The sequence below is a fragment of the Homarus americanus genome, unplaced genomic scaffold (genome assembly GCF_018991925.1).
Source record: "Homarus americanus isolate GMGI-L3 unplaced genomic scaffold, GMGI_Hamer_2.0 scaffold25860, whole genome shotgun sequence".
NCBI lineage: Eukaryota > Metazoa > Arthropoda > Malacostraca > Decapoda > Nephropidae > Homarus > Homarus americanus.
This window is the reverse complement of record NW_024724693.1, coordinates 2,758,452-2,785,761: the sequence shown is the minus strand read 5'-3', so window position 1 is coordinate 2,785,761 and position 27,310 is coordinate 2,758,452. Positions and strand designations below refer to the sequence as shown.

The 27,310-nt window shown below is 39.1% G+C and overlaps 1 protein-coding gene across 1 annotated transcript in view; it reads right to left on the bottom strand.

Moving 5' to 3' along the window:
* The window catches only part of LOC121864519 (glycosylphosphatidylinositol anchor attachment 1 protein-like), a 35,939-nt gene extending 8,912 nt beyond the window's left edge, over positions 1–27,027 (bottom strand). Inside the window, exons 1-9 of the mRNA XM_042363590.1 lie at positions 26,967–27,027; positions 23,030–23,206; positions 22,485–22,570; positions 21,724–21,855; positions 17,161–17,320; positions 15,196–15,347; positions 6,413–6,565; positions 4,937–5,055; positions 3,969–4,156 (exon numbers count right to left, since the gene is read on the bottom strand). Of these exons, the coding sequence (XP_042219524.1) occupies positions 3,969–4,156; positions 4,937–5,055; positions 6,413–6,565; positions 15,196–15,347; positions 17,161–17,320; positions 21,724–21,855; positions 22,485–22,570; positions 23,030–23,171 (1,132 nt within the window). The 5' untranslated portion in view covers positions 23,172–23,206; positions 26,967–27,027. The remainder of the gene's footprint in view (positions 1–3,968; positions 4,157–4,936; positions 5,056–6,412; positions 6,566–15,195; positions 15,348–17,160; positions 17,321–21,723; positions 21,856–22,484; positions 22,571–23,029; positions 23,207–26,966) is intronic.
* Between the last annotated feature and the right edge of the window lie 283 nt (positions 27,028–27,310).

Below are 27,310 nucleotides of genomic sequence, written 5' to 3'. Positions count from 1 at the left end.
ATAACTATAACAGCGGACAACCGTATTTATCTTGTTGACTCTATATTCACATAATCAAGACACAGCTGAATATCTGTTGAAATTAGCTGAATGTGCTACAAAAAAGTGTGAAGACAAATTTGGATGCACAGTAAGAAGCTGTGTACAGTGGGGTATGCTATAACGAATCTAACTGGTTCTAGAACCTTGTTCATTAAAGCATTCGTTCGTTATAGGATTAATCCGTTCCAGGCCCCCAAATACAACCACTTAACACTGAAAAATATATTATAAAATTGTAAAAATTGCAAAAAAGTGCATAAATATGCATCTAAACCCCTGAAATAAAGAATATCATTAATACTTGTAATAAAAAAACAATAAATTAGTAAAAAAAAAAAAAATTCCTTGTAGGAGTTTCGTTCGTAATAGCATTCTCAATTTTATAGGTAAAACCGTTCGTTATAGGAATATTCGTAGTAGAATCAATTCGTTATAGCATACCCCACTGTAACAGATAATGCTGCTAATACAGTATGGCAAAAATGAGATGTGAATTCGGACAAGATAAATCCATTATAACATATGGTTGCTCTGCACACCTGTTAAATTTGCTTTCACAAGACCTGCAAATCAAGAACATTAAGGAGCACATTACTGAAATCATTAAGTACTTCAGAAATCATCACATCCCAGGATCTTTGTATAGAAGAGCAGGAGGAACAATGCTAGTAATGCCATCAGACACACGATGGAACACAGTGACAGATTCTATTGAATCTTATTTAAAGAACTGGGAGACCCTTGTCAAAGTGTGCAAAGAAAATAGTGAAGACATTGATAAGAAAATTGAAAGGAAAGTTAATGATAAGGCATTAAAAAGAACTGCAGAAGACTATTTAGAGAGACCTAAGCCTATTGCTGTGGCATTGGACTGTGTCCAGAGAGAACATACCCTATTAAGTGATGCTGTAGAAATCTGGGTAAAACTGAAAACTGATATTAAGGAGTATTTAACAGATAAGAAGGATATGGATAATTTTGAAAAAAGAATCAAAGTAGCATTGACACCTGCCCATTTTCTAGCTAATGTGATAGATCCAAGGTATCAGGGCAGACATCTGACTCCTGAGCAGCGAGACATTGCAGAACAGTATGTGTGCGAGTCTCTTCCACATTTCCTTTCAACATTAATGTCCTTCCATGGAAGAAGTGCACCATTTAAAGATGTCTATTTTGGTAAAGATGTTGTAAAATCTCTCTCACCCCTTGCTTGGTGGCAGTATTTTGCCAATGATATGACAGAAAATTTAATGGATGTTCCTAGGCAATTATTTACAGCTGTTGCATCATCAGCAGGGGTTGAGAGAATTTTTTCCACATAAGGATTTGTACACTCAAAGGTAAGAAATCGCCTAGGACAGGGAAAGGCATCTAAGCTTGTCACAGTTAAATTAAAAACGAGAGTAGGAGTATCAGACCTGAGGCTTCAAGATGGTAGTTCACGCAGATTCTGACCAGGGTAAGGCCGAGACATTGAACAGCTTCTTTTCCACGGTGTTCACAAGAGAGGATGCAACTAACCTTCCTGCGTTTGAGGACAGAAGGTTCGAACCAGCACTGACCCACATTGTGTTCACAGAAGAGGGTATTAGAAATAAATTGTCCAGGCTAAAGGTCCATAAGAGTCCCGGCCCTGACATGGTGCATCCCAGAGTGCTAAAAGAGTTGTGCAACGAGCTTGCCGAGCCCCTGAAGATCCTGTTTTGCAAATGCCTGGATGAACAAATGGTCCCCAGTGATTGGAAAGTGGCTTAAGTGAGTCCTATCTTCAAGAAGGGCAATTATCACCCAACAAACAGCTATAGACAGGTGAGCCTGACCAGAATAATATGTAAAGTACTTGCGAGTATCATCAGAGATGAAGCGATGGAACATCTACTTCGAAACAACCTTGCAAAGGATTGCAAACATGGTTTTGTGCCGGGGCGCTCCTGGTTAACTCAATTGCTCAAGGTATTGGATATTTGGACCCATATTCTGGAACGGGGTGGCAATATAGACAACATATACCTAAATTTTGCCAAGGCTTTCGACAGTGTACCCCCACGAAAGGCTGAAAATCAAACTGGAAGGGTACGGAATTCGGGGAAATGTCCTAACGTAGATAGAAGACTATCTACATGACCGCAAGCAGTATGTGGTGATTAATGGCACAAAATCATCATCTGTATCTGTCACAAGCGGGGTACCACAGGCGCAGCGGATTGGGCCCGCTGGTGTTTCTTTGTTTCAAAAATGACATGACTGACGTTGTACACTCCTCCATACAAATGTTTGCCAATGACGCCAGGTTATTTTGGGAAATCAAGAACCAAGTGGACTGTGAAGAGCTGCAGAAGGATCTCTGTGGGCTCCAGGAATGGTCGAAGGAATGGCTGCTGAGATTATGTCAAGAAGTGTAAGAGGATGCACCTGAGGCATACCAATGGTAAGGAGGCGTATCATATGTCCCAACAGGATGAAGAAACTGCACTATTTGAGACTGAATGTGAGAAGGACCCAGGTGTGTATGCTGACAATGAGCTGAAGTTCTCGGGCCATTGTGAGAAGACGGTAAATCAGGCAAATAAATTATTGGATCTTACAAGAAGGTCGTTCAGATATCTAGATGGTCCGTCCCTCATAACGATCTTCAAGGGTGAAGTGCTTCCCCATCTGGAGTACTGTCACGCCGTCTGGTCCCAGAGAAATGCTAGGGACTGTTAGTTGGTTGAAAATGTTCAAAGGAGGGCCACCAGACTGGTGCCTGCACTTTGGCACCTCAACTACCCTGAGAGATTGGAGCGCCTAGACTTGCCTAGCTTATACTACAAACGGGCAAGGGGTGACCTAATTGAGGTGTATAAACATCTCAAGGGGCACTACTCAGTCGAGTGTCCTTACTTGGAGCTGGCGGACGCTCGCCCCACAAGGGGTCACAGCTCAAGATTGAAGAAGCCGCAGGTCCAGAAAACTGTGAGGGCAAACTTTTTCGGAGTGAGAGTTGTGAACTCTTGGAACAATCTACCAGAAAGTGTTGTGATGGCACCGAGTGTGAGCTCTTTCAAGACCAGACTTGAGCAACACTGGAGCAGGTTCAGGTACATTCAGGAGCCGGTGCATGCCCAGTACTTGCCAACAGTGTATAACAGAGAAGCGACCAATCGCCCAAGCGGCTAACGAGCTAATCAGTGGTGAAGAGGATAAAAGAAAAGAAAAGATGACTCATTTTGGTTCAAACTTGAAAAATAAATACAAAATTGGGTGACTGACCTGAAATCCCAGTTTTTAAGGAAGTCTGGACAAAGCAACTCATGTACTACTGCCACTGAGGCTATGAGGCCAAAACCCAGGAAGTTCTTAACTTTAATGACTTGAAATAATCCAACATTAGGTGCACCTTCACATAATACAGCAGAATATAATAGCTCTGTATTTTTAAATAATTTAAACTCTCAAAACTGTGGGAAAAAAATCTGGAGCACAAGTTTCCTGAGATGGCCGCTCTATTGACCACATGGCGTCACCACTGATTAGTTATTGTTTTCACCGTCACCACACACAGCAGTAAGACTTCAAGATTTTCTCAGTTATTTGTGCAATACTCTTATAATCTCTGTCCTTCAAATGACACACAAAAAGTATCAGAGTGACAGTAATTGGGAGTGTTGTGAAGAGGATGCATATTGTATGTATTTACCATCATCAGTCTGCCAAGAATACTACACCAAACAGTCTGATTTGATGTGAAATCTTGATTCAAGGGGTTTTAGAGCCAAATCATATCATCATCATCATCACATCATCAACTTGTCATCATCATCATCAATGTCTTATGGCCATTTTCCACTCTTACATGGATTAGGTAACACTTAAGATCAGTACCAAAATATGTGCTTTGCTTGACATTTCTGATTAAACTCTCAAATTATAATAAATAAAATTACCTATTGATATATATCTATTTGTGGCTGGTAGAAGGTAGAAGAAGAAGGACTGGTGGAAACGCTCTAATAGATTGTTGAGAGAGCGGCAGACTCCCTCAAGCACACGTCCCAGCTGGTGGAGGGATACGCTGCGCCAGCCTCGGCCTTGTTGCTGCTGTCCTTCTACTGTCACTGCGGCAATGCCATACCTGTCAGAAATAGTTGTACTTATCAATCCTCAGCGTGGTCTACCTTGTACTTCAGCAGGAAATGGTATAAATAATATAACTGATATAATGAACTGACTATTCTGGTTAAGAAACTACGAAACATCTGCACTACCCTGTTACACACTATCCTGCACATAAGATTTACTTTTTAGCATAAATTCATTTACAAAAGTATTCCATAATACTAAATTTACTACACATATTTAGCATGATTCGTAAAGCATTTTGCAAAATTCCAAAAAGTTTTCAGTTTTACAACAAATACACTTAACAATTTGAAAATCTTTACGGTAAATCAAATGTAATGCATAAAGCACTTTGAATTGTAAAACTATACCAAAATCATTGCAAGCAGGAAGAACGACCAGGAACTGAGGTTGATTGAGCCTAGTGGGTAGTCTGTTTTAGAACCTGTATGGGTCATGGAAGGAATATGTTGAGTGTGTGGCTGCAAAGACTCGCCTCTCTCAGTCTAGCGCACCTGGCTCATCAGTGTTACATCTTATTTACATAGGCTGCACTTTTATAGGTATTCTTTAATATAAGCCACACTTTTATAGGTTCTCTGGAGTATAACCCAATCACACAAGTGGAAGGTTCCTGAGGTTGAATCACTCCATCAGAAGTATTGAAAAGATAAAAAATAGATGGAGAGAAAATTATGTAAGGAGTCAAAGAATCAGCTGTACTATCTGTTGTAACCCTTAATGGTAGTGCAAATTTTAAGGGACTGCAAGATGAACTAGTGCTATACATTACCTGTGGAATAAACCATGGTTGCCTGTAGGGACACCTGAAGCCTGTGAGGCCACCATAGCTAACAGTGTCTGCAGCTGGTGGAGCCAACCTTGTAAAGTCTCTGGACTGGGATGATCACCCTACAAGGCGCAGACACAATAACTGTAGTAAACCTGTACATAATATTGACCCCTTGGGTACAGGTTTGCCTCTTAGGTGAATAAAATCATCTGGTGGTGACCAAATAGAATATTAAAAGTGACATCCCTGTAGTGAAGAGGTTAGTGGATATAGTCTACTAGCCCCTTGTGTATGGGGTTGCCTTTGAGCTGAATAGGACTGTATGTAGTGAAAGGATTAATATGGAAATGACTTTGTTAATATAGACCAAACAGCTGAACCAGAAATTTGACCTTAAATAATTTTCTAAGCTTATGTATAGAACATTCCTTGCACTAAGACACCTAAAATTAAAACAGTGAAATGCTGAGTGGAGACTCAATTGTTACCGCAAGCAATAATGAGTAGGATGACACATAAACAAACACTATGTTAGGCTGTAAGTCATGTCATGTTTATTGGGTGTGCCTGCCCGTATACAGTGTGTAGAGTGTTGAGATGGTTGAAGATGAGAGACCCAGAGGAGGTGAGGTGTTGGGTGGTAGTAAGGGAGCTTGTTTGTGTATAATCACCTGACTCAGCAGACCTCACCCATCGAGAGAGGGTTGGGGAGGCGGCAGGGTGTATCGGCACTGTAGCTATTCAGACCACAGAGGCAACACCTAACCTGGTTTCTCTTGAGACTTTCAACACGTAAGTTTAACTGGTACTTATTGTGTACACAGGTAGACTGTGTCCATTGCTTCGTTTATCATTGTGACGACATAAAAATATGGAAAATTAAGTACTCATTGTAAGTGTTAAGATTAGACTGATTACATAGCTATGATTGTTATGTAAATATATATTGGATTAGACATTTATGTGATTGCCTATGTATGATTTATGTGAAATACTAAAGGGAATTGTATCCAACAGGTTTGACCGAATTATAATGTTTGAGTCCAACGTCACAAGTTTCACTGAATCCTCTAACCGCCTGACTGGCGGTTACACAATAATTTAGTTATTTTATATTATATAACATGAATGTGACAGACAAGTAAATATAATACAGTATATACACTGTACTTGTTTATTTAAGAACCCTAAATTATTACTATACAGTATGTAAAGTGTTATAGGACATGTAATAAATAGAAACCTAAAGATCAGGAAGAATAGTCTTATCGTTTATGTTCTTCTCAATGATCAGACTTAATTCATACTGATTATTGGGCTCCTGTTTACTGCTCATTCTATAACGTAATATTTATTTAAGGTTCTCGAATAAATAAAATGACACTTTATTTGTGACTACCAAAAGTTAACCAAAGTAATAATCTATTGAGAATATTAAAACTGAATAAAATACATAATCCAAACAATAAACCTTACCCTGTTCTTAAAAGTGTGATGGACATTCTCTCTCTGACACAGCCGGTGTATGAGGTTAACCAGGTCGAGGTTGGGCAGCTGACCATTGAGTCCTTCCACCTTAACATCTATATGACTCACATGTGAACTGTGTAGCTCAAGATTTATGGCAGCCTGTAATAACAATACTTATAATATACTGAACAAGGTGTTAAATAATTGCATTTATTCAGTAAACAACTTAAATTAATTACTTCAGGACAGTCCCTATGAGTAACCTTTGGTTATTCTTGTGTAACATTCAAAAGAAAAGTTTTTCGTTCATGCCAAAATCACAAAAATGTAGGACCCAAATACTTAACAGTACAGTACTGTCGATTCAATGTAAGTACAGTAAGTCCTCGCTTAACATCGGGGTTACATTCCTAAAAATGCGACGTTATGCCAAACAACGTTAAGCGGATCAATTTTCCCCATAAGAAATAGATAAAATACAGGAGTTACGTTCCTGAGCCTTTCTTTGCCCCATGAAATACATTGCATATACAAAAAATCATAGCCATTTCTACAGAAAATAATGCATGCATATACAACTTCAGGTTATACCTCTCTAGTCCGGCATTGTGGTCCGGAACGTTTTTAGTTTGCCCATGGAGAAAATTAATTTAAGTCTGGTACTTTTGATGTTTGGCTAAATTTTGCCTTATTTACCCTACTTTTTGGGCGAATTACTACCTTTAATAAAGCAACATCCTAATAAACCAACGAAAATAGCACAGATAAAGTTAAATAAAAACTAAAAACAACACAGAAAAAGTTTTTATGTTCTACAGCTTCAGCTAGAGTTGAACCTAATGACTTGGCAACTTCGTCATCCGAGTAAAAACACACACAACAACATTGGCTGTGCTTATGTTTTCAACTTTACCACCACTGGTGAGTAGAATTTTTGTTTTAAATTCAGAAACATCAATTAAAATATATACAGCTACTCCACGACTTACGACATACTCGACCTACGACCACCCGGATATATGACCGCCTCAGTCGTACCAAAATTTTGTCAAATTACATATTTTTGAGTCCCAACGTTAGTGATTGCGATGTGTACAGTAAAAGTCCAAAAATCCGGATGCCAGAAATCCGGACCACCCGAGAATCTGGACTTTTCGAAAACTCAATTTTTTATTTTATTTTTTTTTAATTTAGCTGGCTTTTGTTTATGTGCGCATGCATGAGCGCCACAGCTGCACAGCAACAACAAGAGACCATGCGGTCGCCACTTTAAAACGAGCAACCAAACTGTGACAACGTATGCAATTTTGAATCCTACTCTTTCCATTTACAGAGTATTGTACAAGCCCATAATAATGGCTCCTAAAGTATATAAACTTCGTTGTGTGAAGAGAAAGAAGAACACGTTGAAATTGAGTGACAAACTTGAAATAATTAAGAAAGAAGAACTTGGTGTGAGCAATACTATTCTAATGGAAACATACGACATTGGAAAGTCTACAATTTGTGATATAAAAAAGGCAAAGAATAAAATTCTAGAATGCACAGCCTTTACTTTAAAACTGCTCATTTTGATAAATAAAGCATGCTATATTTGCTAATGAATAAACTATCAAAATGTACCTGTTCATCTCTTCTTTATTCCTCCTTAAATTTGATTTTTAAAAGTACTGCCTGAGAATCCGGAAAATCCGAAAATCCAGACTGACCCAATCCCCAAGCAGTCCGGATTTTTGGACTTCTACTGTACTGACAAAATTTTCGTTTGTAATTCACTTAAAACTGGCTGGCAAGCTTAAAAGTGAGAGTTTTGTGGTACTGAGAAGAAAAAGAGACATCCATTTTAGATTTTCTATGTATTATTTAAGAATTTTCGACTTACGACCAATTCGACTTATGACCTGGACTTGGATCCCTAACCCCGTCGTAAGTCGGGGAGCAGCTATATGAACAGTAAATAAGTGTTGCTTTCATATTCTTATGTCGAGTAATGACGATATGTTTTCACATGTGAGCACTTACATACACGCAGTCTCACTTTTTTTCTTTACCATTAATGGTTAGCTACTTTTATTGTTCCATTTATTAACATTACATAACATTACTTAAGACAACCATATTAATTTTTTACATTAATTTTACTCCAGCTATAACCAGGGTCTTATTTTCTTCAGTTTTATATGTAGAACCAATCAGTCACTGGTTTTGAAATCAACGAAAACAATGCGGTCTAATGTCCTGGTGTGTTTTAATATTCTACGTATTATTAATGAATTGTATTGTTCATTTTGCACACAAACATAATTCAATCAAAAAGAAATTAAGTAATAAACAATAATGAATCTTTAGTACACAAGAGAAATGACGCTGTTTACACGATTGTGCACGTCTGAACGTTGGCGGGCCGCTCAAACCCGTTGGAATTCGAGTTTCCGCAGTGCTTTTTTATTTTTGTGTCCAAATAAAAAACGTTGAATTAAAAACTCACAAAATTTGAGAACCTACTGTACAACATTTAACCTTTCAATATGTCTTCAAAGAGACCACGAAGCAGTGAAAGTGGTGCTAGTGCTTCCAAGCGAAAGCACAAGTCACTATCTATCCAGAAACGGGTGAATATCCATGGTCCGGCACCGGTCAGGTCCCGAGGTTGCCGGACTAGAGAGGTACATCCTGTACAAAGTTTGTATTGGTACTCACTGATGGACGGAGGTGGTAGAGTGAGTGTGTGGTGGGTAATAAAGCAGAGGAGGTGGATGGCGGGTGGAGAGGAGGAGTATGGCGGGAGCGGAGGAGGGCAGGAGAGGAGGAGGGTGGCGAGTCACTGAAACTCTGCGCCAAGCAGAGAGAGCATAGCGAGGCCAGACGAGAGAGAGTGGTGCGCCGTAGAAAGTAGTCCGTAACGATGCAAAACGACATAGTATCCGATCGCCAGAACGTTAAACAAATTTTGGGTTTCTAAAGTTTAGTGACGTAGTACCGAAATAACGCTAAGCGGGACGACGTTAAGAGCGGACTTACTGTACAGTATATGGTAGCAGTGGTAATATACAGCAGTACAGTATATGATAATAGTAGTAGCAGATGTCCATGAGGTGATTGAGAGACAGCCACCACAGTGGAATGGCATGTCGATGGAAAATGCAGACATATGGGTTAAAGAAACTTAGAAATTGTCAGGTGGTCGCCAGCTAACCTGTTTGAACCACCTAAGTGTGCGGCAACCAAAGAAATGATTCGGGAGATGATTCGCCTCATAACTGATTACACTCAGGACTGCTTCCTGGCCCCTTTACCTCTTCAAATACTGGCAATAATACCACATCTATTCTGTCAGAGGACACACACAAACACTAAGCACCAAGAAAATGCAGCAGCAATGAAGAGAAGATTGACAATGTGGCAGAATGGGGCCCTTGATGATCTTCCATGTGAAGCAAGAACAATGCAGGAGAGACTAAAATTTACAGGTGACGGAAAGCAAAACACCGATGACGTTGCAAGAAAGTTTGGAAACAAAATGCGTGTGGGAAAAGTGTCTTTGGCAGTAAGATCTCTCACAGAGGAATCCTCCGGTGGGGTTCTGCCAACAAACAGAGAGACATTAAAACAACTGAAAGAAAAACATCCCCTGCAAGTGAAGACGAAGGCATCAGGTTCCAGGGTGACTATATCCCACCAAACGCTGTCCTGTTCGAGAAAATAACAGGAGGGATGGTGTGGAAAAAGGCACTGAAGACTCGAGGAGGAGCCGGCCCTTCAGGTCTGGATGCAAACGGTTGGAGAGTCATCCTCAGCAAGTGATCTCTGCAATGCCATTGCCGTTCTTGCAAGAAAGCTGGCATCCTCTTGCTGCCAACACCTCCATGCTCTGACGGCCTGCCGCCTCATTCCCCTGGATAAGAATCCAGGATGTAGGCCTATAGGGGTGGGGGAAGTGCTGAGGCGGATCATCGGAAAATGCATAATGGAGGTGGTAAAGGATGATGTCAGGGCAGCACCAGGGAACCTGCAAGTTTGTGCTGTCCAGCAAGCTGGTGGGGAAGCTGCTATTCAAGCCATGAGAACGATATTTGAGCAGTGTGATTGTGAGGCCGTTCTCCTGGTGGACGCTTCAAACGCATTCAACATACTGTACTTAACCGCAAGGCCGCACTGCACAACATGAAGATCAAGTGTCCAAGCTTTGCAATGTAAGTTGAAAACTCCTATAGGAATCCATCAGACCTTTATATAGTTAACAACAAGGCTCTAAGAGGTGATACCATCATCGCAGGGGGACCCTGTTGCAATGGCAATGTATGCAATAGGTCTATCCGTGCTCCAACACACAATAAAATTTGAAACAACTGAGGTCAAACAAGTGGCATACTCTGATGACCTTACAGGAGCAGGAAAAGTGGAGGACATCAAAAAGTGGTGGGACCTGGTAACATCGTGAGGCCCACAAATAGGGTACCACCCAAACGCCAGCAAGTCCTTCCTCATTGTGAAGCCAGAACATTATGAACGGGCAATGGAAGTGTTCGGTGGAAGTGAGGTCAAAATAACAAAGGATGGCCAAAGACACCTAGGCGCAGTAATCAGCACGACAGACTTCAAAACCGAGTACGTAACGGGAAAGGTGAATGAGTGGGTTAGGGAAATCCAAGCTCTGTCTGATATTGCTAACACAGAACCACATGCGGCTTTTGCGGCATTCACCCATGGAGTCAAGCATCGCTGGAACTACCTGATGCGGACTATCCCTGATATCGGACCCCTCCTTCATCCTCTGGAAGAAGCTATCAGCGTCAATTTCATTCCCAAATTAGTGAAACACCCTCACTTATCCCCAGCAGAAAGATCACTCCTAGCACTACCACCGAGACTGGGAGGTATGGGATTGACCAATCCAGAGGAGATTGCTGCCACCAAACTCAGTTAAGCTCACGGCAGCCCTCATGGACCACAAAATAGCTCAGAACGCAATGTCAGTGATTGTGCTGTGTACTGACAAAATTTTTGTTTGTAATTAAAAAATTCAAGATGTTACAATTGTCAGCATATTGGACATATTTCTCCTGCCTGTGAGAAAGAAATTACAGCCCTGCCAAAAGTGATAAAGGTAGAGTATATGTCGTTGAAGTGGATGAGAAGGAAATGAAAAACAGTATTCATGAGAGTGTTAGTAATTTTGAACCTGATAATGATGAGAGTGCCCATGTGTTTACTATTTACAGTACACCAGTCATGAGGAGAAAGTTAAACATAGGTATAATGTGGACTTGTGCATTAATGACACACCTGTAACCATGGAAGTGGATACTGTAGCTGATTTCTCCATAATGAGTAGAGATATGTATGAGAAGCTATTTGCTCATGTGCCTTTAGAAGACTCAGGTGTCAAGTTGAAAACTTATACTGGAGAGATTTTGAACACAGAAGGTAAATTAGAGTGTGAGGTAAAGTACAAAAATCAGAATTTAAAGTTGCCATTAATTATAGCTAGTTTTGTGAATAGACCAACTTTGTTAGGTAAGAACTGGTTGTGTGAACTTGAGATGGACTGGAAGGAGATATTTAGTGTTAGAATGTGTAACAGTGTTCCAAGTCTTGAGAAATTGCTTGAAAAATACAAGATTTTATTTGTTAAGGGGCAGGATGGTATAAAGGGTTATAAAGCTCATATCACCATTGACAAAGATGTTACACCCATATATGCTAAGTCCAGACCTGTTCCTTATGCATTGAAAGGTGAGGCTGAGAAGGAATTAGACAAACTTGTGAGTGAGGGAATTATTGTGAAAACTGCCAAGAGCAATTGGGCTGCTCCTATAGTAATTGTACCTAAAGCTGATAAATCTGTTAAGACTATGTGTAGAATATAAAGTTACCATTAATCAAGCTGTTGAGGACGAGCAACATCCCTTACCCACATCTCAAGATTTGTTTGTTGCACTAACAGGTGGAATCATTTTCACTAAGTTAGACTTGTCCCAAGCATATGCTCAGGTCTGTGTTGATGCTGAAAATCAACAATACCTTACCATCAACACTCATAAATGATTGTATAAGTTCAAAAGGTTGCCTTTTGATGTTAAAAGTGCACCAAAGTTATTTCAGTGCATCATAGACAAAATTCTTGTGGGGCTTCCCAATGTGTTATGTTTTCAGGATGATGTTCTTATTGTTGACAGTGACATCCAAAATCATGTCAAAACCCTAACCACAGTATTCGAAAGATTGTTGGCACACAATGTCAGGCTCAACAAGTGCAAATGTTTATTCTTAGCTAAAGAAGTAACTTATCTTGGCTACAAAGTGAATGCAGATGGGTTGAGACCTGTAGAAGATAAAGTAAGAGCCAAAAAATGTCAGTGAATTGAAAGCTTTCCTGGGTATGATACAGTATTATTCAAGGTTCATGAGTGGACTTTCATCAGTTTTAGCCCCTCTGCATGAACTGTTAAAGAAAGGGATTCCATGGAAATGGAACAGTGCAACTCAGAAGTCATTTGAAGATTGTAAAGCTGCTGTTTAGTACTGATGTTTTGGTCCACTATGATACCAGTAGAACACTAAAGCTTGCTTGTGATGCATCAGGCTATGGATTAGGTGGTGTCATAAGTCACATAATGGATAACGGTGAAGAAAGACCCATTGCATACGCCTTGGAAACTCTTACCCAAAGCGAGAAAAATTATGCACAAATAGAGAAAGAGGCTTTGTCTATCATATTTGGAGTAAAGAAATTTCACCAGTATTTATATGGGAGGAATTTTGTCTTAATAACTGATCACAAGCCTCTCTTGGCAAATTTTGGGTCCTAAATCACCTGTTCCTACACTTGCTGCAGCAAGAATGTAGAGATGGGCTGTGATATTGTCGGCATATGACTATGAGATACAGTACAGACGTTCAGAGGATCATTCCAATGCAGATGCTTTGTCCAGGTTGCCATGTAGTGGATCAAATGAAGGAGTTGAGCCTAAGGTTTATGCTGTAACCATGTTAGCAGAAGATTTTCCAGTCACCTCCAGAATGATTGCTCATGAAACTAGGTAAGATGTTGTATGTATTAGGAAGAGTCCTGGAGGATACACTAAATGAATGGCCAGAGATTTGTCCATCAATAGACTTTCAACCGTATCATTTAAGGAGATGTCAATTATCAGTAGAACAGGGATGTGTGTTGTGGGGTATGAGAGTGTTAATTCCACAGTGTTTTAGAGGGCAAATTTTGAATGAACTGCATTTTGAACATCCAGTTATATGTGCTATGAAAGCATTGGCCAGAAGTTTTGTTTGGTGGCCTAAACTGGACGGTGAAATAGAAATGATGGTACGTGAGTGCTCTGTTTGTCAGAATGTTAGGAGTATGCCACCCAGCACACCTTCGAAAACCTGGAAATGGCCTACCCGTCCCTTCCAAAGAGTACACATTGACTTCTGTGATAAGGGAACAGACAAATTTCTTGTATTAATTGACAGTCATTCAAAGTGGATTGATGTTAAGCACATGTACAGTACTAATGCTGGTAGCACCATTGATGAGTTAAGATTAGTATTTGATGAGCATGGAATACCAGAAGAGGTAGTATCTGACAATGGTCCTCCATTCCAACCATCAGAGTTTAAAAACTTCATGAGATTCAACGGTGTAAAGCATGTACTGACCCCACCCTATCATCCTGCCTCTAATGGTGCAGCTGAGAGATCAGTTAGAATTGTAAAGGAAGCACTTTCCAAGCAGGTAATTCAAGGAACTGTAGGAAAATCAACGAAACACAGACTAGCAAATTTCTTACTCAGATACAGAACCACGCCACATAGTGTGACAGGATGTACTCCTGCAGAGTTAATGATGAAGAGACAATTGAGAACAAGCTTAAGTTTAGTTAAGCCAAGTCTGTTTGAAGTTGTAGAGAGGAAACAAGCTCAACAAAAAATGTATCATGATAAGAGTTCCAGTGAAAGAGCGTTCAAGGTAAATGATAGGGTGAGAGTTAGGAACATGGCTAAAGGTTATGCTACTGTACATGCAAAGTGGATAACTGGTGTCATTGACAAGGTATGTGGATCTAGGACATATTTAGTGAAATGTGGTAACTCTTTGAGATATGTTCATGTGGATCACATCATTCTGGCACATGATGAGATGAATGTAGCACCAGGACATGATGATAAACTTGACACAGTTTCAGATGATCATCATGATGATGAGGTCAAAGATGATGTTTCCCAGCATCCACTCACTGTGTCAACTGACTGTAGTGATGATACATCTGTCACTGATAATACACAGAGTGCATGTGAAACCCCTGTAAAACTTGATGGAGGGAATAGTCCTAGAAGATCAAACATGGTTAGGAGACCTGTAATTAAAGACCTCTAATTATCTGAATTGTGAACAGGCCTTTCAAAACTGTTTAGTTAGGAAGTTATATTTCTTGTGTTCTATTCTCTTCTTCCCTGCCATATGTAATTCTGTAAGTTTTGTTTATTTAGGATTTGTAGCAGCCATGCTCTCTTTTGAAAGGGAGAAATAGTGTTATATATGTGTATGTTTATATGCTGCCTTTATTGATTATATATACATTATATATTATGTTACTTCTTACCAAAGTTAGAATGTGTTTAGGCCTGTGTAATCACGAATGTGTTAGGCACGTTGTACACAACAACAGAGAATAAACGCCCTAAGTAAGAACAAGCATGTGGCTTCTCATTCTCCCATTAAATCATGTAAGATACTACACTAGTCTTGTATCTCAGTGACTGTAACATATACTGTATGAGACATTCACCTGTATGGCTCCAGCCCTGCCTTCAAGGTCTCCGTGGTCGAGCACTCCAGCTCCACTCTGAGTACGATGGTATGCTTGTAGCCACGCCTGGGCGCCCAATTGTTCGTGTTCCGTCACCAGGAAGATCAAGTCCTTCGCCCAGTACACTTGAGCTATGAATCACAGAATAATGTTGAGACAAGTATGTCTTACTATATGTACTTACACCTAGTACAGTGGCTGGTGCATTTTGTGAGATGAGTGCACGTGACTGTACCACTATTTCAAGCATTTACAGTACAAGCACACACTGTCTCTAGTATATACATGTGGCTCCAGAGTTTGTAGAAGAAAATGAACAAATGCACTGTAATTGTCAAAGTCTGCAGAACTAACAGAGAACATGAATCACAGACTTTAAACTGATGCTCGGTGTTTCCTAGTTGTGGGGGAGAAGGGGAGGTGTGGCTGTGACGTACGGCCCATGAGTTGTACTGATTGACCCAACCGCTTCCTCACGTCATCATGCAACAACACCACTGGCCCAATATACACCCTTTCAAATAAACTAAATTTTCCTATACCATACTCTACTGTGTCCCCAAGTTCATAAGTCAATTTGTTCATAACTCAGAATCATGTTACTGTATAATTTTGCAATAAATTATGAATAAAACCATCCCTACTAAAACCAACCCTACTAAAACCATCCCTACTAAAACCAACCCTACTAAAATAATCCCTACTAAAACCATCCCTACTAAAACCATCCCTACTAAAACCATCCCTACTAAAACCATCCCTACTAAAACCATCCCTACTAAAACCATCCCTACTAAAACCATCCCTACTTAAACCATCCCTACTAAAACCATCCCTACTAAAACTATACCCTACTAAAATCATAACAATTATAACCCACAAATAACAAGGAACATAAGAAATAAATGTAAATAAATGTACAATATATATACAGTATTATTTATTATGTTAACCCCTGAAGATGGCTGCCTCAGCTTTCTCCCTCACCTTAACTAAGTCTAACTTGGTGTGAAGGGTAAGGGTCTAATGCTTCTTGGGCTTTAGGATCTTGGGTGTTGAAAACTCAGATACCCTCTATACTGAGGAACAACCGGCATCTTGGAATATTGTTCATTCTTTTCTATAAACTCTGCGGATATTTGTTACCAAAGAAAACAGATTGTCACATACATGTTGAGGTCGATAATAATAGCTTCAATGCCTAACAGGTAAGACACAGGTGCCCCCAGTTTTAACTATCACTACAATGTGAAGGTGTTTAGTAACATATATCTGTACTGTGTGTGAGCATTGAATAAAAAGGTGGTGGAAATGGGATTGGGAGCATTAATGCATAAGTTGTGGAATGATTCCCTATTTTTATTTGTTTTATGCACTTTCACGTTATGTGCACTTTTTTGGAATGTAGTCCTTCTGTACAACAAGGAATGCCAGTAATTACTGGAGAACTCTAGTCCAGTCTTATGGTGGTCTGGACATGTAGGTGTCAGCCGTTCAGTGCTACACCATGTTACTGTACAGGGGGTCCCCGACTTACAAATACCTGCCAACACGAATGGGGTTAAACTTGAAATTTACAGTACAGTATCTTATTTACCTGATGACTTTTTTTTACTTTCATTAACTGTATTCTGTTACTCTACTTCTTCTTTTCTCTTAAATTAAGTGATTTTAGATGATTCTAAGGACTTAGGCTGTGATATACGTAGTGGGATTTTAAACATTGTTCTGTCAATATGTTATGTACACAGCATTTGTTCCAACTTACTTACAAATCCGACTTAGGAACATCCTCAAGAACAGAACCCGTTCATAACCCAGGGACCCCCTGTACATAAACTGTCATACAAGAAATAGAAAATCATTGTACAGTTAAACCTCCATTTAACAGACTACTTATGAGAGAGGACAGTCCACTAGATCGTGGTCTCACTATATACGCACTTGAGAAAAAATGAGCCATGGCGAGCATAAGAGCTATAGACGGTGCCGTGCCCTGGAGGAGAGACGATGGGGGACGGTAGGGAGCAGACACCACTACTGCCTCCGTGCTGCTGCCTCGAGACGCTCGTAGGATGCCGTAGACATTCTTTCCAGTAAAAATCTGTGTAAGAAATTAAACTAAAATATTACAGTGTCTCCATGTATCTTATACTGTAACTCATAACTTCTACTTACCAGAATCACATAAAAAAAGATGATTCAGTAACGTAGGAATTAAGGCAAAAAATCATGTTTTTTCCGACTTAGATCCCCTTTTGATCTCATTTTCTCTGTTTGTCAACCTAACTCCATAATGACATAGAGGAGAAATAGAGATAAATTCCTTACATACTCAACTCACAGTTAGTGTAACTAAACACATCAAAGCTGCTACATAACTTCTGAATGTTTCTTAATACTGTACTGTACTACTAAACTTTATTCCTCATGCAGTCTCATCAGTAAAAGTCATCTTGAGTACTTCTTCCGCAGTGATATCCCCGTTAGCCGGAACAATTGGTGCAGAGCACTTCCGGGGATGAGAGATTTCCGACTTACCAGAAGACTTTCTCAAACCCGGAAAAATTCCTTATCCCCGGAATATTTTCCGGTTACTGGGAAAAGTTTCCGAGTGTCTAAACTAGACATCTTGCACACACAGACACTAGCCCACTACCACAGAATATTTCTGGGTGCTGGGGATGTTTTCCTCGAATTTAAACTACTGGAGTTCGTAAATGCAGTTCTAATTAAGTTTGGTAAAATAAATATATTTGAAAATTAAAAATCTATATGATATGGGCGTGAATGAAACTGTGTGTTACAGCAAAGACTGGGGCTTTCCACTCCCATGGAGCTGTGGGGGATTAGTGGGTCTTGTGTACCTGACCTGACTCAATGTCAGGTGGAGGTAGGGTGTAGGATTAGTGGTCTCATATTATAATAATAATAATAATAATTAACGGTTTATTGAAAGAGCTTGGCAGCCAGAAGGCTGAAAATATACAGTTACATATTTGGGGAATGGGTTACGAATTACAAATAATATACAAGTGACATAAGTGACACAAATAAGACATATAGTAACTTAGATGGGGATCAGCTCAAACTACAGTTCATTTCAACATAGTGACAGTGTAGGGAGCAGTGTTTACTGGGAGTGAATACACTGATTTATTACATGTTATTGATAATTTTACAATGGTTGGGACTGGGCTGTTCTTATAGCGATCAGTTCGTGCACGTATGGGCTGGATGCGGTTGTGGTGTCGAACAGCAATTCTCGGACAGGGGATCTCAGGTGGTAGTAGGGGCCGGTGTCGGGATGGTGTAGAAGCTTCTTACCAAATTTGCAGATGAGGCCGTGGTGATGGTCAGTGAGAGTCGAAAGGGTCAGTGTGTTGAGCGCTTCTTGATATGTGGAGTAGGAAGGGGAGAGAATAATCTTGCATGCCCTCTTTTGCACTTTTTCTAGGTGTTTACGTTGTGTGGCATTTAGGGAGGAAGACCAGGTGGGGGAGGCATAGGTGAGCTTGGGAAGTATGAATGTTGTGTATACACTGAGGAGCTCGTGTGGGACCTACTGATGGAATGTCAGGTCACCTTTCACCCGGGGAATTAGTGGGTCTCATGACCCAAAGATGTCTTGAATAAACACTATACCTAAAGTATTTTTTGAGAGATTGTGATAAGTAGTAGGTAGTAAGCAGCTACCAAACAGGAAGCATAATGTGTTTTCTAATGCTAGACCCTGCTGCCACATGGCATCACGAAAGTTCTGACCAAGTCCCAGGTTGCTGATCTGACTTTCTGCCTCATTTACACACAATTGCAGGGTCTCAATTGTTTCTCTTACTTGGACAACACAACATACATAATGTACCATATATCGTTTCTCACTCTTGATTTATTTTTTCGTTTTTGTATTTATTTATGGTTATTTTTATTATTATTTATTTATTATTTTTGTTTATTAGTATTAATTTGCTATTAATTTTATTAATTGTTGTAATTATAATAATAATAGATATTATTATTATTTATTATTATATTTTTGGCCCCCCCCCAGGCCCCAATGTGGGTCAGTGACCTGTGCACGGGTGGGCTAATCCCCGTAAAAAAAAAAAGAGTATAAGTATAAATGAGCAAAGTTGTATCCCTTCAACATTACATAACATTTTAAAATATGGAGTGAGAAAGCAGAAAGGTGTGGGTAATTAGAGAGATGAAGTGGATATGAGTGTTGCCAAGCACTCCTCAACAGCTGATATTTAACTCACAGTCTCACACACACATAAATCTGTCACACAAGACCCTCACTCCTTATGTCTGCTGTCTTAATTCCCTTGTTGGGGGTATGTAAGTGGTGTTGGAGCTGTGATGGTGGGGTGTGGCTGAAGAGTGTGGTAGATGAACATTTTTGGGGAGTGAGGGGGAGAGGGTCGCACAGTCACTTTTCTCCCCCTTCCTCACTCAAGCATGGAAAACTGTGATAGGGTGATGAATTTGATACCATAATGATCCTTAATAAATTCTCCATGAAACATTTCCAATAAGATATCCTTAAACAAAATATTTCTATGTGATAGAGTGATGGGAATTCCATTCTTTTATAAAAAAAAACGAAAGACATATTGATACGGAGTCAGAAAAATCAGTTTTAATTTTGTTAGACACACCATTTTTTTATCAAAATAATCCTGAATACTTTATCTCAAAGTTAGGTTAAATAAATATATTTAAAAACAAAAACTCCATATGGTAAGAGGGAAAACAGAACTGTTTCTTTTATCTTCACCACTGATCGGCTTGTAAGTCACTTGGGTGATTGGTCACGTCTCTGTTACACACTTCACTCAATTGACTGTAATACATAACTACAGGTACTCCCCGACTTACGACGGGGTTAGGGACCGACATCCAGGTCGTAAGTCAAAATGGTCGTAAGTCGGAAATGCTTAAATAACACATAGAAAATAAAAAATTTGGGTCTCTTTTTCTTCTCAGCACCACAAAACACTCACTTTTAAGCTTACCAGCCATTTTAAAGTGAATTACAAATGAAAATTTTGTCTATGTACTGACTTTGGGACTCAAAAATACATAATTTGACCACATTTTGGTACAACTGAGGCGGTCGTAAGTGCAGGTGGATGTTAGGGTGTGACAGTTGCCCCAACTTTGTCCTACAATGCTGTTCAAAATTTTGGTGTTGTATATTGACATAAAAAATACCCACGTGCAATTTTTTTAAGATTCTTGCATATTTGAGTGAGCTCCAGCAATTTGAAAAATAGCGATTTTGCTTATACGGCATACGAGCTTATATATGACACACACGACAGGAGGGTGTTACTCCGACAATACCCACACTAACACACACGAGAGGCGGGTGTTACTCCGACAATACCCACGCTGACACACACGAGAGGCGAGTGTTACTCCGATAATACCCACGCTGACACACACGAGAGGCGGGTGTTACTCCGACAATACCCACGCAGCAACTGAAGACAGAGGTAGGAATGAGATGGCGAGGGTAATTAACGCGCACGCATGCACGCGCACACAGGAATTAAGACAACAAGCGTACAGTGAGGGTCTTGTTGTGTGACTGCATGGAGGCAAATTAAAGATCAGCTGTTGAGGAGCTTATCGCTTGGCAACACTGGTGCACTTACCACTCCTTTCCACTCCATCTCTCTAATCACCCACACCTTTCTCACTCCATATTTTAAAATGTTATGTAATGTTGAAGGGGTTCATTTATATTTATACTTATCACAATCTCCCTAAAAATACTTTAGGTTTCATGTTTATTCAAGACATCTTCAGGTCATGAGATCCACTGATCCCCCACCCAAGAAAGGGTGACCTGACATTCCATCAGGTCAGTAATATGAGACCACTAATCCGCCACCCTACCTCCACCTGACACTGGGTCAGGTCAGGTCCCCCCAAAATAGCTTTTGTGTTTATTCAAGACTTTTCAGAAAATGCTCTTGAATTTCAACTCTGGAATTTTTTTTCCTAAAGCCAGAAATTTTTTGATAATTACGGCTTTGGGAATGATTTTCCGCGCAAATTTCAATTCCGGCTATCGGAGATTTCCGGGTTTGAGGGATTCCGGGTAACGGAGATATTACTGAATTACAATATACCTCTTAAAAAATTACATTAATTCTTCATTTACCTGCAATGTTCCTCAGAAAAACAATAAAAGTACATCTTCCATTAATTACTATACACTATTCCTTTTCAAAATAAAAAAGACAAGAAACTAACCGTTTAGAAAAAATCAATGGTAACCTCTTTTTATTAGGCAAAAACTCCAAGTAAATATTCTGCCCTGGGAATTATTGTACTGTACTGTACATCCCACTAACTATACAGTAAGTGTCATAACAGTACTGTAGTTAGTTGTAAATATTGTACAGTAAAGTTAACTGTAAATACAGTACAGTTATACTGTAATTGTGAATACACTACAGTACTATACAGTTAATTGTATACATTGTACAGTACCTTGTCTTTCCCCATGGGGTAGTGAAGAGTAAAGTTATGGGTGAATGTGTCCAGGCCCAGCTGGGTGAACTGAGCAGCCAGCCAGGGGTAAGGCATACCCGACGCGTGCTTCTCGGCCTCCTCAGTCAAACTCTAAAATACAAAAAAACGTTTGTTTATTCCTTAATGTGAATAATATTTTTTGGGGGTTAACACTTTCACTACAGGGGTGCCACTTTCAATTCTTATTTGGCTAATGCCAGACGATTTTATTCAGCAAAGAGGTGACATCGTACACAAGGGGTTAGCCACTGATCAGCTTACGAGCTGTTCGGGGAGTTGGTGTATCAAGTGTTAGTACAGGAGGAAACCGGAGTACGGGAGATACGAGCGCTACTGCTGTGCCACCAACTCTTATCAAAATCACAATTAGTATCAGTATATGATAATTTACCTCACATTCTCAAAATCCATTTTACCTTTAAGAATTGTTGCTTTCAATTCCTGATCTTTTAGCTTCCCTTTTACTGCACAGTACTTGTTACTGCTCCCTATGCCTATATTGTACCTTACCAAAGCTGTCCTTGTGAATAAATTACAGGCAACTCTTAAATCTTTACACACATTCCTATTTTATAATGTTAATAACTGGCAACTGCTTCACTTTCCTAGTACTGAAAGCCCTAAAAATGGATTATTTCAGAGCTCATGGACATATTTAATTCGAGTGATTTCACCTTAAACAACTGAAAACACAGGATCTACAACAGTCAGATACTCACCTCTAAGTACTGCACCGCTTGAGAGTCACCATGGAAGTCCCCCTGCACTAGTCCTGGCAGCAATGCATTCTCAGAAAAGTAGGTCCCTAGAAATCAAGACATGGAAACTTGAATGATCAGGAAATATCTTCCAAAGAACTAAGCAGCGTGGAGATGAAAATAAAAGGATTAATGAGGTATAGAAAAATAAAACCCACCAATTTTTAACTAATGAGGATGAGACTCAGTACTGTATACAATTTCTATAAAATTGGACAAGGTTTTCAAGGGATACATTTCCTCGAATGGTCAGGCAAGTTGTCACAAACTCAAAATTATGAGGTAATTTTTATATACTGTAACTACAGTGTATTGTGGTACGTCTATATTTCAGACTTATTCGACTGACCCAAAGGCCCAACAATATCAAGTTACTGAAAGTTCAGAGTACAGTAGTACAGTATATAATACAGTACAGTACAATACAGTACAGTACAGTATTTAATTTTACCAAACACAAAAGGCATTATTTTAAGAAACAAAATTAAAGAAAAATTATGACTCACCATGATTCAGGGAGTTATGGGCTAATGCCATGAACCACACAATGCCCACAACATAAAGGATCACACAAATGGGGCGGTGATATTTCTCCAACAAGGCTGGCAGTTGGCTACGCTCCATACCAGGGTCAGTGAGTAAACCCATCCTGGACAACACCTGGCATTAACACTGGTCAACACCTGCAGCATCAAAAAGAACACATTATTATACAAGCAAGTTTATGCCTGGACACATTAATATCTACATATCTCCTGAAGATTAACTCCCCCAGATCATTTCACCTTATGATAAAACACCCTAATGCTGTCTGGTGGGGTTAGGTTACCATAACAAAGAATAGATTGCAGAACCATTTGTAATTTTTTATTTGAGAATGTTCAAAAATTAATTATAAAGTGATAAGTACACAACAATCATTTAACTAACTCTGATTTTAGCAGGAGTGAACACTCTTGGCCATGGTCGGAAATCACACCCCTCGCAGAGTCATTCGTTAACCGAAAATTTCGTTAACTGAATCTACTGTATTATTTCAATTGGATATTGGGTAATTGGTTCCAACTCACAGAAAAAGTACATACAAAGTACTGTATACCGGTAATAGAATTAACAAAACATTAAATATAAACTAAATACAGTACTGTACTGTACAGTATATTGTACAATAATAAAAAAAAATACTATAATACTGTATAAAGCATGAACAAATTTCTGACAGCATGACAATGAATGAGATCACACAACAATTCACCACCACAAGCAAAGTTTGCTATTCTAAAACACTATTTAACAGTTTTAGATGCAGATGTGCACCAGATAACCACACAGGGGAACAATACAACAGGAATAATACAAAACTATGAAAGCACATAGCAAAAATTGCCAAATCCCCAAACAATCTATGTCTTGTGAATATTCACCAATTCCTGTAAAGCTCTTACTACCATCTGTCGAATATGAGTTGCAATAAATCAGAATCAAAATTTTAATTGACAATCATTAATAAAAAATCATCTATGATTTAAGGTCAACATTGAAAATCCATCATTCTCAGATTTGTATAATTTACACAAGCATCACAATCGCCAGACTGGTTTTAATACTGACATTTGTTTACAAAAAGCTGGAACTGGAAAATCAAGGTCTTCATGCATGTCTAGACTCCTCCATGTATATAGTTTGTTGACTAATGACTATTTTAAATGCTTACATCACCCAGTTTATAAAATGAAACTGCCAAATCTATTAGCCTGAACTGTGTGAATTACAATTATTGTAAACTACACAGTGTGAAATATGTACCCCTGTACTTGAAATGCAATGTTTGTGTGATGGAATAATTAAGATACTTAGATAATAAGATGTAACCATTTTAAAGTGCTGCATTATATTTCACTATTTCACTGCACTTGCCTACAAGATTTACTGAATCTTTTGTGTAATTATAGATGAAGTTAATATATTAAGTATTATTTTACTTTCGGACATAGCGCCCACAAAAGTTATAAACTACTGAAACATTCAGATCTCCCTATTCTGAGAATTTTAAACCCCATAAATACATAGTGGAAATGGATAATAGCGATACAATTGAATTGAATTTATTTTCAGTATCAGCTCCTCCCCGACTTACGATGGGGTTAGGGACCTAAATCCAGGTCGTAAGTTGAAATGGTCGTCAGTCGAAAATGCTCAAATAATGCATAAAAAATCTAAAATAGGTGTCTCTTTTTCTTCACAGCACCACAAAACTCTCACTTTTAAGCTTGCCAGCCATTTTAAAGTGAATTACAAACGAAAATTTTGTCAGTACACAGCACAATCACTGACGTTGGGACTCAAAAATACGTAATTTGACAACATTTTGGTACGACTGAGGTGGTCGTATGTCCGGGTGGTCGTAAGTCGAGTAGGTCGTAAGTCAGGAGGAGCTGTAGTTCCAGTCTTCGTCTCTGTGAGGAGATGTTACCTGCACATCACGCACATCACGTCATTCAGTCGTGATCAATGAGGTATCGATATCATCACGCAAATTTTTTTTTTACTAATTACATTTGATTTTTTCAAAGGAAACAGCCTGGGTAACTTCATTGACCAGTCATAATGGCTGTGGTGGAGGTTGGTTGTCAATTGTGCTCCTACGATTATTTTAAGTTTATTGCCAAGTTTTACGAGAGACAATAATTGTATCCAATTCTCACATGTCCCTGGACCTTCCACTTCTAACTAAGGTATTGTGCTTTCGGATATGGCGCGCCCCAAAGTTTTTATCAACTGAAACATTTAGGTTAGTTTAAGCTAGGCCTACCGGGGGTCCAGTGAGGTAGCCCCCAGTTAGATGTTAAGTTAGTTAGGTTAGATTAGATGACTCATTTTTGTTTTCTCCCCCACCCAAAAACCCCAATTTCCCAGGCTCTCCCCCATTATTGTGGGGGGGAGGGGGGAGGGGCAAAAACTAGCAATTTCTGCCAAAACTGAAGGTCAGGTTCGTTTAAAACACTCCAAAATACACTGAAAAAACATATTGGTGAACCCCTCAGGACTCATGTCCTAAAGTAAAAATTTACATATTTTATATAACTCTGCCAAACTGTGTTAAATTCAATTTTCAATTTTCACTAACCGGTTTTTGTTTGGATATTAAAAATATGTTTTTCCAATGTTATTTGATGAGTTTCAAATGGATTTGATATTAATTTCTGCCGGAAATCAATAGTTTCTGAGATCCCCCCCCTACCCATCATTCTTAATAAAAATGTTTTTGTTTTTTGTAAATCACATAAATAAAAATCCAACAAAACCTGACCTGACCTAACCTACCACTATTTTTCTGATGAAACCCCGCATCTTACGAAAGTAATCTCTATCACAATGTCGGCACAGCTCTTTCCACCCATTCTACCATATCTGGTTATTCTGGCACTGAAAATAAAATCTCCTCCTCCGACTCACCTACGTATTGTTCATTGGCTAAGAAAAAACTCTTGCCCAATTATAAGTCTCCTATCACTATAGCCATAAGAAACTCCCACAACATCCCCCATGTGTGCTGTAGACGCTCAAAGCCAACACGGAGGTAAAGAGCACCGTGTGATGGGTGGTCAGACCTTCTGTGAGACGTAAACAGCAAATGGCCACACTTGTGACTAACCAAATCTAATAATATCTCGGTTATCCTTAATTTCTGGCAGAAATATCATAGAAGAAAAAGTCTTAGAATTGTCTAAACATTACAAGAAACATATTAATAACAGCGAGAGAATGACCCGTGAATGATTGAAATTTCACCAATTCAATTCTATTTTCATTTCATTTGGGGGCCCGCTTGTCTGAGGGGGGTCCGGGGCCCCTCCCTTAATCCGGCCCTGAATAGTTGGTAATAAGCTATAATAACGCTGTGACAGCAGCTACCTATGCATGGTAAATATACTCATAGGTATGGATTATCTCTTGAATTAGGTGCAAGTAACCTTGGGTACGAGTTATCTCGTGAGTTGTGTACGAGTTATCTTAGGTACGAGTTATCTTAGGTACGAGTTAACTTTTTGAGTACGATTTATCTTGGGTATAAGTTGTCTTGGGTACGAGATGACCCTAACCTCAGCTTGTATACCCACAGTCTGTATACCCACAGTCTGTATACCCACAGTCAGTAAACCCACACTGTCTGTATGGTAAAACCTGAAGTGATAGCTTACTGAATTAATATAACAATATCTAATTACCAAATTAACTACCGGTTTACCAATGATGTATATCAGCATTGTCTAGGCAACATAGTAAACTGTATACTCTCACTGTGTACCGTATACCTATCTGTTTATATTCATGCTACACTGCATACCTGAATAGTTTATATACATGTCTAGGCATTTGTAAACCAGTATAAAAGTTTTAGCGAATAAATATCATTATTTTTATTATTATTATCCATATTACCTTTAACGAGACGCCTCACAACACACACAGGCCGGGTTTGTTTACCTTCTGTAAGTGTTGCCAAGACGAAAAACTTCTGCTACATCCGCTAGATTTACACTTCGTTAATATTGTACCTACATTATTATTATTATTATTATTATTATTATTATTATTATTATTACTACTGGAGAAAGTTATTTTTTCATCTATTAAAACAAGGCACAATCATCCTTGCATATAACAACACATCAAAATCATGACTAAACTTAATATCTGTTATATATATATGAAAATTAAAATATACTGTACATTTTGTAAGTATTAGAGGTAAATATGTGTTTATCCTCTACTAGACCGTGTTA